The sequence below is a fragment of the Chiloscyllium punctatum genome, chromosome 3 (assembly GCF_047496795.1).
Source record: "Chiloscyllium punctatum isolate Juve2018m chromosome 3, sChiPun1.3, whole genome shotgun sequence".
Classification (NCBI taxonomy): Eukaryota; Metazoa; Chordata; class Chondrichthyes; order Orectolobiformes; family Hemiscylliidae; genus Chiloscyllium; species Chiloscyllium punctatum.
Window position 1 is genome coordinate 115308245 of NC_092741.1, and position 12630 is coordinate 115320874.

Consider the following 12630-nt stretch of genomic DNA (forward strand, 5'->3'; position numbering starts at 1 on the left):
AAAGCTATTGCTTCCAAATAAACCTGTTGGACTATAACCTGGTGTTGTGTAATTTTTAACCTTTTTAATCACCTCTTCACAAAAACTCCAAGTTAGTTGAACATTATTTCCTCTTTCAAAATCAGTGCTAAGCTTAATTTGAAAACACTAATGTCAAACGTTCAGCCTTACCTGATTAATGTGTTTCATTTAACATTGTATTAAACTGTATTAAAGTCTGTCTTTTAATGAATAATTGATCTGTCAAATCTTGCAGAGATTTTCACATGGGGTGAATTTTACAGACCCCAAATGCCAGCATGTTTCAAAATGAATTAGTTGATAAAATGAGTGACTCACTTGCTGCCTCATGGCTCACCCATAACTATTCTATCACATTACCGTTGGTGGGCAAGACACAATTGCCCTGTTGGAACATGTAAGTGGCCAATGAATGACCACTTAAGTTCCCCCATTTCAAATATGTCAGTATAGTACGTGTGGTAGGGGAAGGTGGAAGCAAGGCAATCAACCAAGCTGCTTTCACTGTGCGGATTACTGTGAGGTAGGAAGTGAGCCTTCCTCCTATGTGGTTCATCTCTGTCCATTGAAGGGACCCCTGTGTCTACCCAAGCTCATAGCAAACCTTAGGTCTCTATCCAGCCTCCCACTTCACTGGTGTCTGGCGAGCAAAATCCATGGACTCATTTGAAATCCATGGTCTATCAACCTTCTTTCTAATTCCCGATTAGATTCCTTACAGTGTGGAAACAGGCCTTTCGGCCCAACAAGTCCACACCGACCCGCTGAAACGCAATCCACCCAGACCCATTCAACTACATTTACCCCTTCGCCTAAAACTACGGGCAATTTAGCCTGGCCAATTCACCTAACCTGCACATTTTTGGATTGTGGGAGGAAACTGGAGCACCCAGAGGAAATCCACACAGACACGGGGAGAATGTGCAAACTCCACACAGAGAGTCACCTGAGGCAGGAATTGAACCCCGGTCTCTGGCGCTATGAGGCAGCAGTACTAACCAATGTGCCACTGTGCCGCCCATAAATGTGCTAGAACTACAGATTGCTAACTAATCTGATTGGGTGGCAGCTGCCTAGGATAGGGCATCCTTCTAGATGGAGGTAAAAGTTATGCTCTGACTTCATTAGCACTGTCCCAAGTGGAATATCACTGCAGGGCAAGTGGGTTCCAGATGCCATGCACCTCACAGATTGTGTAAATTTTAATGTTAAAACATTTCTTTTTGTTTTTTCAGAGACTGTCTGCCCTACAAGAATACCTGTGGCAGCTCGAGATGAAAAAGGCTTTGATATCCTTGTTGGATTAGATATTAGAAAAAAAGCCAGTAAAATTGAAGGGTCTTACCATGGCAAAAAAGCTTATAGAGTTGCATCACAGAATGATTTAACGGAAAAAACAAGGTATTTATTTTCAGAATCTGTTAATTCATAAAACCAGTTCATTTCATTTTTGCAGAAGTACATTTCTATGATTCTAGAGTTTGTGCAGAACTCTGTAATTCACAAACCAAATATTTTGATTTCAGTGACATTTTTCCTGATGGCCTTCCTCCCTCCTATGTCTTTGTGACCACATTACGATTCAAGAGACCTGTAACTAAGGAAAAGTGGGACTTGTGGAGAATTCTTGCTCTAGATGGCACAATTCAAACAGCAGTTACATTGAATGGAGAAGACTATACAGTAATCTTCCATACGACACACAAGACAAATGATACACAGTCTGTGACCTTCATGTCTCCTCTTATAAAGGTAGGAAACATGAGAGATACTTTTTATCTTCCAGCATCTTTGGTAGAGACGTACTTAAGCAGTATTTTCAGTGGATATATAGAACTGTAATTTATTTTCATTAGAAATTTTATAAGTAGACTTTTTGAAAAAATGTTGTAATTGCCTTAGAGGTGAGGAGTTTGGAAACATGTATAAACTATCTTGTTTGTGGATTTCCATTTTGAAATTACAAACTTCCGATATTAAAATTAACTTAACATCACATCATGACTAAATTTCTACCTTGCTCTTGTTTTTAATGTTTGCTTTATTCGTGTATAGTTTCTACATCCTCAAGTCTTCATTAGTTTTTAACTTCTAGCAATGAACTATTGACACTTATAGCACAAAAGGACAGCATTTAACATATTTTGTGTTGGTGTTTCAGTGGTTGGAATTTTGCCAGTTATTTGTAAAAGGCTGGGAGGTGGAAAGGCTGGCAAAATTGTGTGGGAGAAGAATGCCTGAAGTCATTGTCATTGCCATTTTGCCAGTCATAGCACACATGAGGAAAGTGATAGCTCTGGTGAAATACAAAAAAAAAGTAAAGGTGTATTATGTTTTACTTCATGTATATAAAATATAGGTTTTCATGCAAACATTAGAAGTTATAATGTTCAATTCATAGCTATGACCATATGTTCACCCGCCAGTAGTCCTGAAATTAAGGCTGACATTAATGTACCCAATTCCTGACTGTTTGAAATCATTAGAGTAAAAATAGGAGGAGATGTTTGATGCTGATTGTAAGCTTCATCAAAAGGCAAAAGCTTCATTAAGGAAGGAGGTGCTTCACAGGCCATGGTGTCAGAGGAAGAGACCGAGTCACAAGAAGGATTGAAAGTTGATTGATAAGAATGAGGTATTGGATAGGCTCTAGGTTCTTCAAGTTGATAGGTATTGGGACAGGATGAGATGAATTCAAGGATATTGAAGGAAGTTAATTGAAATTTCAGAGGCACTGACAATAATCTTTCAATCTTGCCCAGAGGCAGTGTGCAACAAGACTGTAAATTTGCAAATATCGATCGTTTTTCAGAAAAGGTTGTAAGCATAAGGTAATCATACAGACTAGTCTGTTTAACATCAGTAGTGGAGAAATATCTTGAAACAATTATTCATGATGGAATTAATAGACAAACATAGGTTAATTACAAAACTCAACACAAATTTGTTGGAAAATTGTGTTTAATTTACCAGCAGTAACAGAAAAAGTTCATGAAGTTAATGCTGTTAATGTTGTATCCATGGATTCTCAAAAGATATTTGATACAGTGCCATACAGAGACTAGTGAGCAAAGTTATTGGTCATGGAATAAATGGGTCAAGCAATGTGGATCCAGTTGGCTGAGGGATAGTGAATAGAGAATAATGGTTAATGAACATTTTTTGATCTGGAAAAAGGTTTATAGAGGGATCATTTTTGGATCTTTGCTTTCTAGATGTGTATTATAATCTAGATTTTGGTGGTAAGGGGGCAGTATCCAAATTTGTGAATGATTCAAACCTTAGAAGCATTATAAATTGTGAGGACAGTTTAAAATGACAAATGAACATTGATAAATTGGTGCAGTGGGCAGATGCGTTTAATGCACAAGAGTGAGGTGCTACATTTTGATAGAAAGAACATGGGGATGCAGTATAAAATAAAAGGTGCCCCAGTAAAGGATATGCAGGAGTGTAGACACCTGTATATGTGGCATAAGTCACTATAAGTGGGAGGATAGGTAGAATAAGCATACAATATCCTTGGTTTTATTAATGGGGGCATAGAATATAGGAGTAAGGAGGTTGTGCTGAACTCATATAAGATACCAGTCAGACCTCACCGAGAGTATTGAGTACAATTCTGGGCACCACACTATAGGAAAAATGTGAATACATTTGAGAGAGTGCATAAGAGGTTTACAAACTTGTTCTAGGGATAAGAAACTTCAGTGATGAAGGTAAATTGGAGAAGTTCAAAGTATTTCCTTTGGAGAGAACACGCTGACAGGAAATTTGATAGAAGTTCTCAAAATCTTGAGATGACTGCAAAGAATAGATAGAGAAGAACTTTTCCCTCTCATAAAAGGATTGAGAATAAGAGAGCATGGATACAAGGTAATTCACAAAAGAAGCAAATGTGATGACAGAAAAATCTTTTCCACACAGCAAGTAGTTTGGAATGCACTGCTGGGAAGTGCAGTGGAGGAAGGTTCAATTGAGGGCATTAGATGATTACTTAAATAGAAAAAATATGCAAGAGTATGGGAAAAGGCCAAGAGAACGGCACTGAGTCATGATGCTCATTCAGCAAGCTGGTGCAGATGTGATTGGATGACTAATTTCTGTAATAATTGTTATTCTGAAGTACCCTGTAAGGAGTGAAAGATATGATATGAATCACAGAAGGGGATATATGTACTGAATTACATAAACTACTACTCTAGTTGCATTTGAATGTTAACAGTAATTGTTTGCTTTGTTTGGTATCTTTAAGGGTTCAGAAAAGATTTACGAGAATGTTGCCAGGGTTGGAGGATTTGAGCTACAGAAAGAGGCTGGGGCTGTTTTCCCTGGAGTGTCAGAGGCTGAAGGGTGACCTTATAGAGGTTTACAAAATTATGAGGGGCATGGATAGGATAAATAGACAAGGTCTTTCCCCTGGGGTCGGGGAATCTAGAACTAGAGGCCATAGGTTTAGGGAGAGAGTGGAAAGATATAAGAGACCTAAGGGGCAACTTTTTCACACAGAGGGTGGTAGTGTATGTAATGAGCTGTTAGAGGATGTGGTGGAGGCTGGTACAATTGCAACATTTAAGAGGCATTTGGATGGGTATATGAATAGGAAGGGTTTGGAGGGATATGGGCTGGGTGCTGGCAGGTAGGACGAGATTGTGTTGGGACATCTGGTCGGCATGGACAGGTTGGACCAAAAGGTCTGTTTTCATGCTGTACATCTCTATGACTCTAGAATTATCCCTTCATTGAGTTATATCAAAGAAGAAGGAATTTAATTCTGCTGCTGGATTTTGTGAAGTCAGTGTTGGATACACTTGAGAGATTTACTGTCATCAAAAGGCTTTAATTTTCTTAGTGCTTTTCACAATTCAACAACTTAATTTTACAAGGTAAAAACAATGACTGCAGATGCTGAAAATCAAATACTGGATTAGTGGTGCTGGAAGAGCACAGCAGTTCAGGCAGCATCCAACGAGCAGCGAAATCAACATTTCGGGCAAAAGCCCTTCATCAGGAATGAGGCTTTTGCCCGAAACGTTAACTTAATTTTACAGTCAATTATGTAGTTTCCTGTTTTTGTTGAAAATAGATATATTCTACTGTGTCGGAGTGATTTTACAGGTGAATGGTTTCAATGAATAGGGTGCCCATGGTACTTTGGTTCTTTGTCAGGACTGGAAAGGCTTTATCTCATCAGACTCTGAAAATTAAACTAAGCTACTACCCTCAAAATATGGCATTGTACAGCTTTTATTAAGGCATTACAGGACAGAAGGAAGCTCTTAATAGAAATGCAGTCAGTTACATTAATGTGCTCAATCCATATGGCATTGCGAGTTAATTTTTCTCAAGTGCCCATTCTTCTTTTTAACATCATTGATCATTTCTGCTTCCAACACCCTCATAGCCAGCAAGTTCTATGTCATTGCCACCGCTGCACAGAAAAATGTTTCCTCACATACCATTGTAATTCTTGCCTGAAATCTTAAATCTTCCGCTCTTAGTTGTAGTGCCATATGATAATAGTGTTATGGACCAGGCCAGATGCCCTCAAAACATTTCAGGGAAGTGGCCCGGACCCTAAATTTGCTCGTTGCTTTTGTTTGTAAATATTTTTATTGAGAAAAAGATTTTGAATTTTTACAAAATTATAAAATTACTACAAAATTGTATAACACTCTTGTATTATAACAATAAGAGTAAACAAACTACTACTCTACTCCACAAACAATTTGGAAAGAAAAAGGAAAACCCGACGCAAACTACAATTCAATAAATAAATTAAACAAAGAAAACTAAATTAAATTGAATTGAAGTAAGGCAAATTAAATTAAATTAAGTTACAACACTCAGCACAACCCCACCAAAGCTCCCCATCACCGGGAGCATCAGTTGGCATACCCGTATTTATTTGGAATTCCTCCTCCCAGGGCCTCCGGCTTGCCAGACACACTCCTCATGGCTACACAAAGGCCCTGACCAATATAGCCGACAAGTCTACTTCTATATAGTTCAAAAAGGGCCACCAAGCCGTATAAAAGCGTTCCGTTTTCTGGTCCACCATACCGGTAAGAAAGTCCAGGGGATGTGCTCCATAACTAACCTACACCACACTGAGAGCCCTGGAGGATTCTCCGACACCCAGTTTATCAGAATGCTCTTCCTTGTGCACTATGAAACAATATTAAACAGTTTCTTCCCGTGCGTGTCCAAAGAGGGGAGATTTGGCAAATCCAAGAGGAGGGACACCGATCTTTGTTAGTTGTTTTAAGCAGGTGTAAAGCCAAACTACTTAGCTTTTAACAAAACAGAACTTATTTGCAAGATTACCGAATGAAACACAAACAGAAGAGAACAGAATAGTGAATAACTTAACCTATCCGGAAACCCAACAGCTCATCCAAATACTTGCAACAATCCCCATAAATACACCTTGGCATAAACGTTAAATCAAACACAGGGTCCGAAAGGAGAGAAGTCAGAGAGGGCTCAGCATGCTTCTTCGGGTCCAGCAGCCTTTTTCAACACTACTCTGCTAAAGCCAAAACAAACTAAGGAAAAGCTGCGCTGGGAGAACTGGCCTCTCCCGTTTCACTGTACAAGTGTTTTTTGTAAAACATAAAAGCCTTTTGCCTGAGCAGTATCTGTCAGCTACAATCAATCTGGCCCTAAAACCCTTCAACATGGACTTTTTGGAGGTAAAAACAATGACTGCAGATGCTGGAAACCAGATTCTGGATTAGTGGTGCTGGAAGAGCACAGCAGTTCAGGCAGCATCCAAGGAGCTTCGAAATTGACATTTCGGGTAAAAGCCGTTCTTCAGGAATAAAGGCAGTGAGCCTGAAGCATGGAGAGATAAACTAGAGGAGGGTGGGGGTGGGGAGAAAGTAGCATAGAGTACAATGGGTGAGTGGGGGAGGGGATGAAGGTGATAGGTCAGGGAGGAGAGGGTGGAGTGAATAGGTGGAAAAGGAGATAGGCAGGTAGGACAAGTCATGGGGACAGTGCTGAGCTGGAAGTTTAGAACTAGGGTGAGGTGGGGGAAGGGGAAATGAGGAAACTGTTGAAGTCCACATTGATGCCCTGGGGTTGAAGTGTTCCGAGGTGGAAGATGAGGCATTCTTCCTCCAGGTGTCTGGTGGTGAGGGAGCGGCGGTGAAGGAGGCCCAGGACCTCCATGTCCTCAGCAGAGTGGGAGGGGGAGTTGAAATGTTGGGCCACAGGGCGGTGTGGTTGATTGGTGCGGGTATCCCGGAGATGTTCCCTAAAGCGCTCTGCTAGGAGGTGCCCAGTTTCCCCAATGTAGAGGAGACCGCATCGGGAGCAACGGATACAATAAATGATATTAGTGGATGTGCAAGTAAAACTTTGATGGATGTGGAAGGCTCCTTTAGGGCCTTGGATAGAGGTGAGGGAGGAGGTGTGGGCGCAGGTTTTACAGTTCCTGCGATGGCAGGGGAAAATGCCAGGATGGGAGGGTGGGTTTTAGGGGGGCGTGGACCTGACCAGGTAGTCACGGAGGGAACGGTCTTTGCGGAAGGCGGAAAGGGGTGGGGAGGGAAATTGACCTGACAACAATGAAGAAAGGCGATATATTTCCAAGTCAGGATGATGAGCGGCTTGGAGGGGAACTTGAAGTTGGTGGTGTTCCTATATATCTGCTGACCTTGTCCTTAAAGTTGGAAGTGGTCTTGAGTTTGAAAGGTGTCGTCTGAGGATCTTTGGTGCATTCCATCAGTAATGTGATGAAAGGTGTATCAACAGGGCTATAAAGCAGGAGTTGCTCAGCAATACCCTGCTCAGTGATGCCCAGTTTGGGTTCCACCAGGGCCACTCAGGTGCAGACCTCATTACAGCCTTAGTCCAAATATGGGCAAAACAGCTGAATTCTAGAGGTGAGGTGAGAATGATAGCCCTTGACATCAAGGCTGCGTTTGATTAAGTGTGGCATCAAGGAGCCCCAGCAAAACCGGAATCAATGGGTATCAGGGGCATACACTCAGATGGTTGGAATCATAACTGATAAATAGGAAGATGGTCGTGGTTGGTAGAGGTCAGTCATCTCAGCTCCAGGACAGCTCTGCAGGAGTTTCTCAAGGTAGTGTCTTTGGCCAGGCCATCTTCAGTTGCTTCATCAATGACCTTCCCTCCATCATAAGGTCAGAAGTGGAGATGTTTGCTTATGACTGCACAGTGTTCAGCACCATTCATGACTCCTCAGACAGTGAAGCAGTCCATGTTCAAAAAGATCAGAACAATATCCAGGCAGGAGCTGACAAACGGCAAGTAGCATTCATGTCACACAAATGCTAGGCTATGACCATCACCAAAGTGAGAAACTTCAAGACTAGGAGCATATTTTTAAGGTGAGAGGAGAAAGATTTAGAATTGCAGATATACAGCACAGAAACTGAGCCTTCAGTCCAATTCGTCCATGCTGAGCAGATATCCTACATAAATCTAGATCCATGTGCCAGCATTTGGCTCATGTCCCTCTAAACCATTCCTATTCATATACCCATTCTGATGCCTTTTAAATGTTGTACTATTCTCCACCACTTCCTCCAGCAGCTCATTCCATACATGCACAACCCTCTAAGTGGCAAAAGTTGTCCTTTTGGTCCCTTTTAAGTCTTTCCAGTGTCACCTCAAACCTATGCCCTGTAGTTTTGGACTCACCCATCCCAGGGAAAAGACCTTGGATAGTTACCCTATCCATGACCCTCATGATTTTATAAACCTCTATAAGGTCACCTGTCAACCTCTGACACTCCAGGGAAAATAGTCCCAGCCTATTCAGCCTCTCTCAATTGCTCAAACCCTTCAGACCTGGCAACATTCTTGTAAATCTTTTCTGAGTCCTTTCAAGTTACACAATATCCTTCCTATAGCAGGGAGACCAGAATTGAAAGTAATATTCCAAAAGCAGCCTAACCAATGTCTTGAGTTCCTTTTCAACCAGACAATAACAGTTGGAAAACATCAGTTCGTTAGTACCTCCAAGCTACTCTCTCAATTTTCTAGATTCCAGATCTTTTTCTAGATTCCAGAGGGGTGGCACAGTGGCTTAGTGGTTAGCACTGCTACGTCATAGCGCCAGGGACCCGAGTTTGATTCCTGCCTCAGGCAACCATCTGTATGGACTTTGCACATTCTCCCCGTATTTGCCTGCATTTCCTCCGGGTGCTCTGGTTTCCTCCAACAATCCGAAGATGTGCAGGTCAGGTGAATTGGCCGTGCTAAATTGCCCATAGTGTTAGTCAGGGGTAAATATGGGGTAAGGGACTGGGTCTGAGTAGGTTACTCTTCAGATGGTCGATGTGGACTTGCTGGGTCAAACGGCCTGTTTCCATCCTGTAGGGAATCTAATCTTATTACCCAACTCCTGTGGTACTTCCAAGAGTCTATTTTTCTCGGACTGATGTGGGGGGTGCCGGTGTTGGACTGGAGTGGACAACGCCAGAAGTCACACTATGCTAGGTTATAGACCAACAGATTCATTTGAAATCACACAAGCTTTCAGAGTGCAGCCCCTTCATCAGGTGCAGTGATCGAGCAGGGCACACATACAGAGTTTATAGGCAGAAAAACAAAGGGCAGATTCCAGATTAAAACTCAGACAATTCACTGTCAGACCTGAGATGTCACCTTTTGTATATTCTTATCACTCTGCCTGATTGTCATGACAGCATAGCACTGACACCACCATCTAGCACTTTTGGTCACCTGCAGACATGTGACACTCCATTCATCTCAGTTGTATGATCTTTTAATCTTATCCGATCCATACCCCTTATGATTTTACAAACCTCTGTAAGGTCACCTCACCATTTCTGATGCTCCAGGGCAAAAAAATACCCAGCTTATTCAGCCTCTCTCAATAGCTCAAACCCTCCAATCCTGGCATCATCCTTGTAAATCTTTTCTGAATCCTTTCAAATTTCACAACATCTTTCTTACAACAGGGAGGCCAGAATTGAGCACAGTATTCCCAAAGTAGCCTAACCAATGTCTTCTACAGTTGTAACATGACATCCTACCTCCTATGCTTAGTACACTGTCCAATCAAGGCAAGCGTGCCAAATGCCTTCACCACCTTGTCTACCTGCGGCTCCACTTTCAAGAAACTATACACTTGAACCCTTGGGTCTCTTTGTTCAGCAACACTTCCTGGGAGCCCTACCATTAACTGTATAAATCCTACCCTCATTTGCTCTACCAAAATGCAACACCTCACATCTATCTAGATTAAACCCTACCTGCCACTCCTTAGTCCATTGGCAATCTGTACTCTGCGATAATCTTCACTGTCCACTACATCACCAAATCTTGGTGTCACCTGCAAATTTACCAACCATATCATCTAGATGAATGATGATAAGCAGTTGACCCAGCACTGATTCTTGTGGCACACCACTGGTCTCTTGCCAGTATCCAATTGGCTAGCTTCCCTAGATTCCATGTGAACTAGTGTTGCTAACCAGTCTATTGTGTGAAACCTTGTTGAACACCTTGCTGAAGTCTTTGTAGATAATATCCACTGCTCTACCTTCGTCAATCTTCTTTGTCACTTCAAAAAATTCAACCAAATTAGCAAGACACGATTCCCCACGCACAAAGCCATGTTAACTATCCCTTATCAGTCCTTGCCTTTCCAAACGGAACTGGATATTGAATGAAAGACTGGCAGCTCTTGTGCTGTGCCAACTTAATAAACGGCACTGTGCACCTAGACAACCACTAGCTTTCTGATGGGTCACCAGGTGCCATTTTTGTCATCTCCAAAATCCCCTCCCCTCCTTGTTGCTATTCTGCAGGGACCATTCTCTCCGGGATATCCTGGTCCACTCCTCTTCCACTCCCAACACTTCTCCACATTTCCATAGCCCCTTGCCATGCAATTGCAGAAAGTGTAATACTAGTCCATTTACGTCCTCCCTCCTTATGCTCCTAGGGCCCAGGCACACTTTCCAGGTGAAGCTACTATTCCACTTCACTCACTTCACTCAATCTCGCTGACTTATTTGCTGCTCACAAGATGATCTCCTGTACTGTGGGGAGACAAAATGCAGATTGGGTGACGGCTTTGTGAACACCAACTTTCCGTCTGTAAAAATGACTCCAATGTTCCAGTCACCTGCCAGTTCGACAATCCACCATGTTCCCACTGCCAACATTTCTGTCTCAGGCCAATGCAAGCTAGAGGAACAACACTTCATTCTACACTTGGAAACCTTAAGTCTTCAAGACTCAACATTGAGTTTAACAGTTTGCATACATGAACACCTCCTTCCATGTCTATTTACCTACACCCCACATTCCAGGACCTGTCATGAAATGGATTGCTATCAGCACAACCAATCCATTTTCAAGCAGTCAAAGCTCCCATTGTGACCTATTTCGCTTCTCTTCTTCCCTGGCTTACTATCAACAATTGCTTTTTCTGCATACCTTTTTTTTCTCTCCCTCTCACTGGACTCCATCTCCACCTATCTGGTCACTCCTAACCCCTGTTAACAGCTAAATGCCACCTTTTCCTAACTGCTATCTGTTCTGAAGCAGGATCACTGGACTCAAAAGGTTAACTCTGGTTTAACTCCACATATGTTTTCAGACTTGCTGAGTTCCGCCAGCAATTTCTTTCAGATCTTTTTTTCAAATCTCCAACATCCGCAATCTTTGTGTTTTTTTAAATTTGTTTGTAACATGTGGGTGTAACAAAGCCTGCATTTGTTGCCCGTTCCTAATTGCCCTTTAGAAGTGGTGACGAGTTGATAAAAGTTTAATTTTAAACACTTTCTTGAAAAACACAAGAGAACTAAAACCTTTTATAGAAGTGAAATGAAGTTGGGCAAATATATATTTAACCAGTAAAAAGTGGAAAATGGATGAAATGAAGAACAGGAATGAATTGTGTATTCATTTTTGGAATTTGGAACTGATCGTGGGAAACTAATCAGAAAATTGGGAAAGGGCAACAGATGGCAAGAATTAAATTAGGGTTATGATGTCGAAGTTGTAACAGGAAGATACTTATTTAAATATTCATTAGTTACAGCACTTTTTAAAAAAACACAGCACTACAGGGATAGGGATATGTTGCCAGTGAAATATTTGATACAGACACTTTGGCCAGGTTATTAACATGTTTATCCAGGTGCTCTTACTGAATGAGACAAACAAAAGACTACAGTTTAACTTTAGTTTTATTAAAACACACACAAGTTAAAGAGCCAACCCTAACACAACAATTTAAGTTAACTTCCCCCAAACTGGCTGACTGCCTAGAAAAAGATATACTACCAACTGTGGTGAACTTGATTGGGCTGCTGAATTCACTTCGCTGCGGGCAAGAAAGTTGTAAGAACACAGCAAGCCAGGCAGTAACAGGTCAACGTTTCGGGTCTAATCCTTCTTCAGGACTGGGATGGGTTTAAGGGGAGCTGCAGATAAAGGGGGTGGGAGTGGGAATGGGGGTAGAGTTTTGGGTGGGGAGGGGAGGAGGGGTGGTGAGGTGGTGATAGGTAAACATAGGTAGGGTTATGACCTGGTTGGTCAATGGGTGGAAAGAATCCAATTGGTAGCTAGATGGAAGGGTTGAGCTGAGGGATG

General features: G+C 41.8%; 1 protein-coding gene across 1 annotated transcript in view; it reads left to right on the plus strand.

Moving 5' to 3' along the window:
- col21a1 (collagen, type XXI, alpha 1) overlaps positions 1-12630 on the plus strand; it is a 448863-nt gene that overhangs the window by 45019 nt on the left and 391214 nt on the right. Inside the window, exons 4-5 of the mRNA XM_072549080.1 lie at positions 1257-1422; positions 1548-1773. Coding sequence (XP_072405181.1) covers positions 1257-1422; positions 1548-1773 — 392 coding nt within the window. The remainder of the gene's footprint in view (positions 1-1256; positions 1423-1547; positions 1774-12630) is intronic.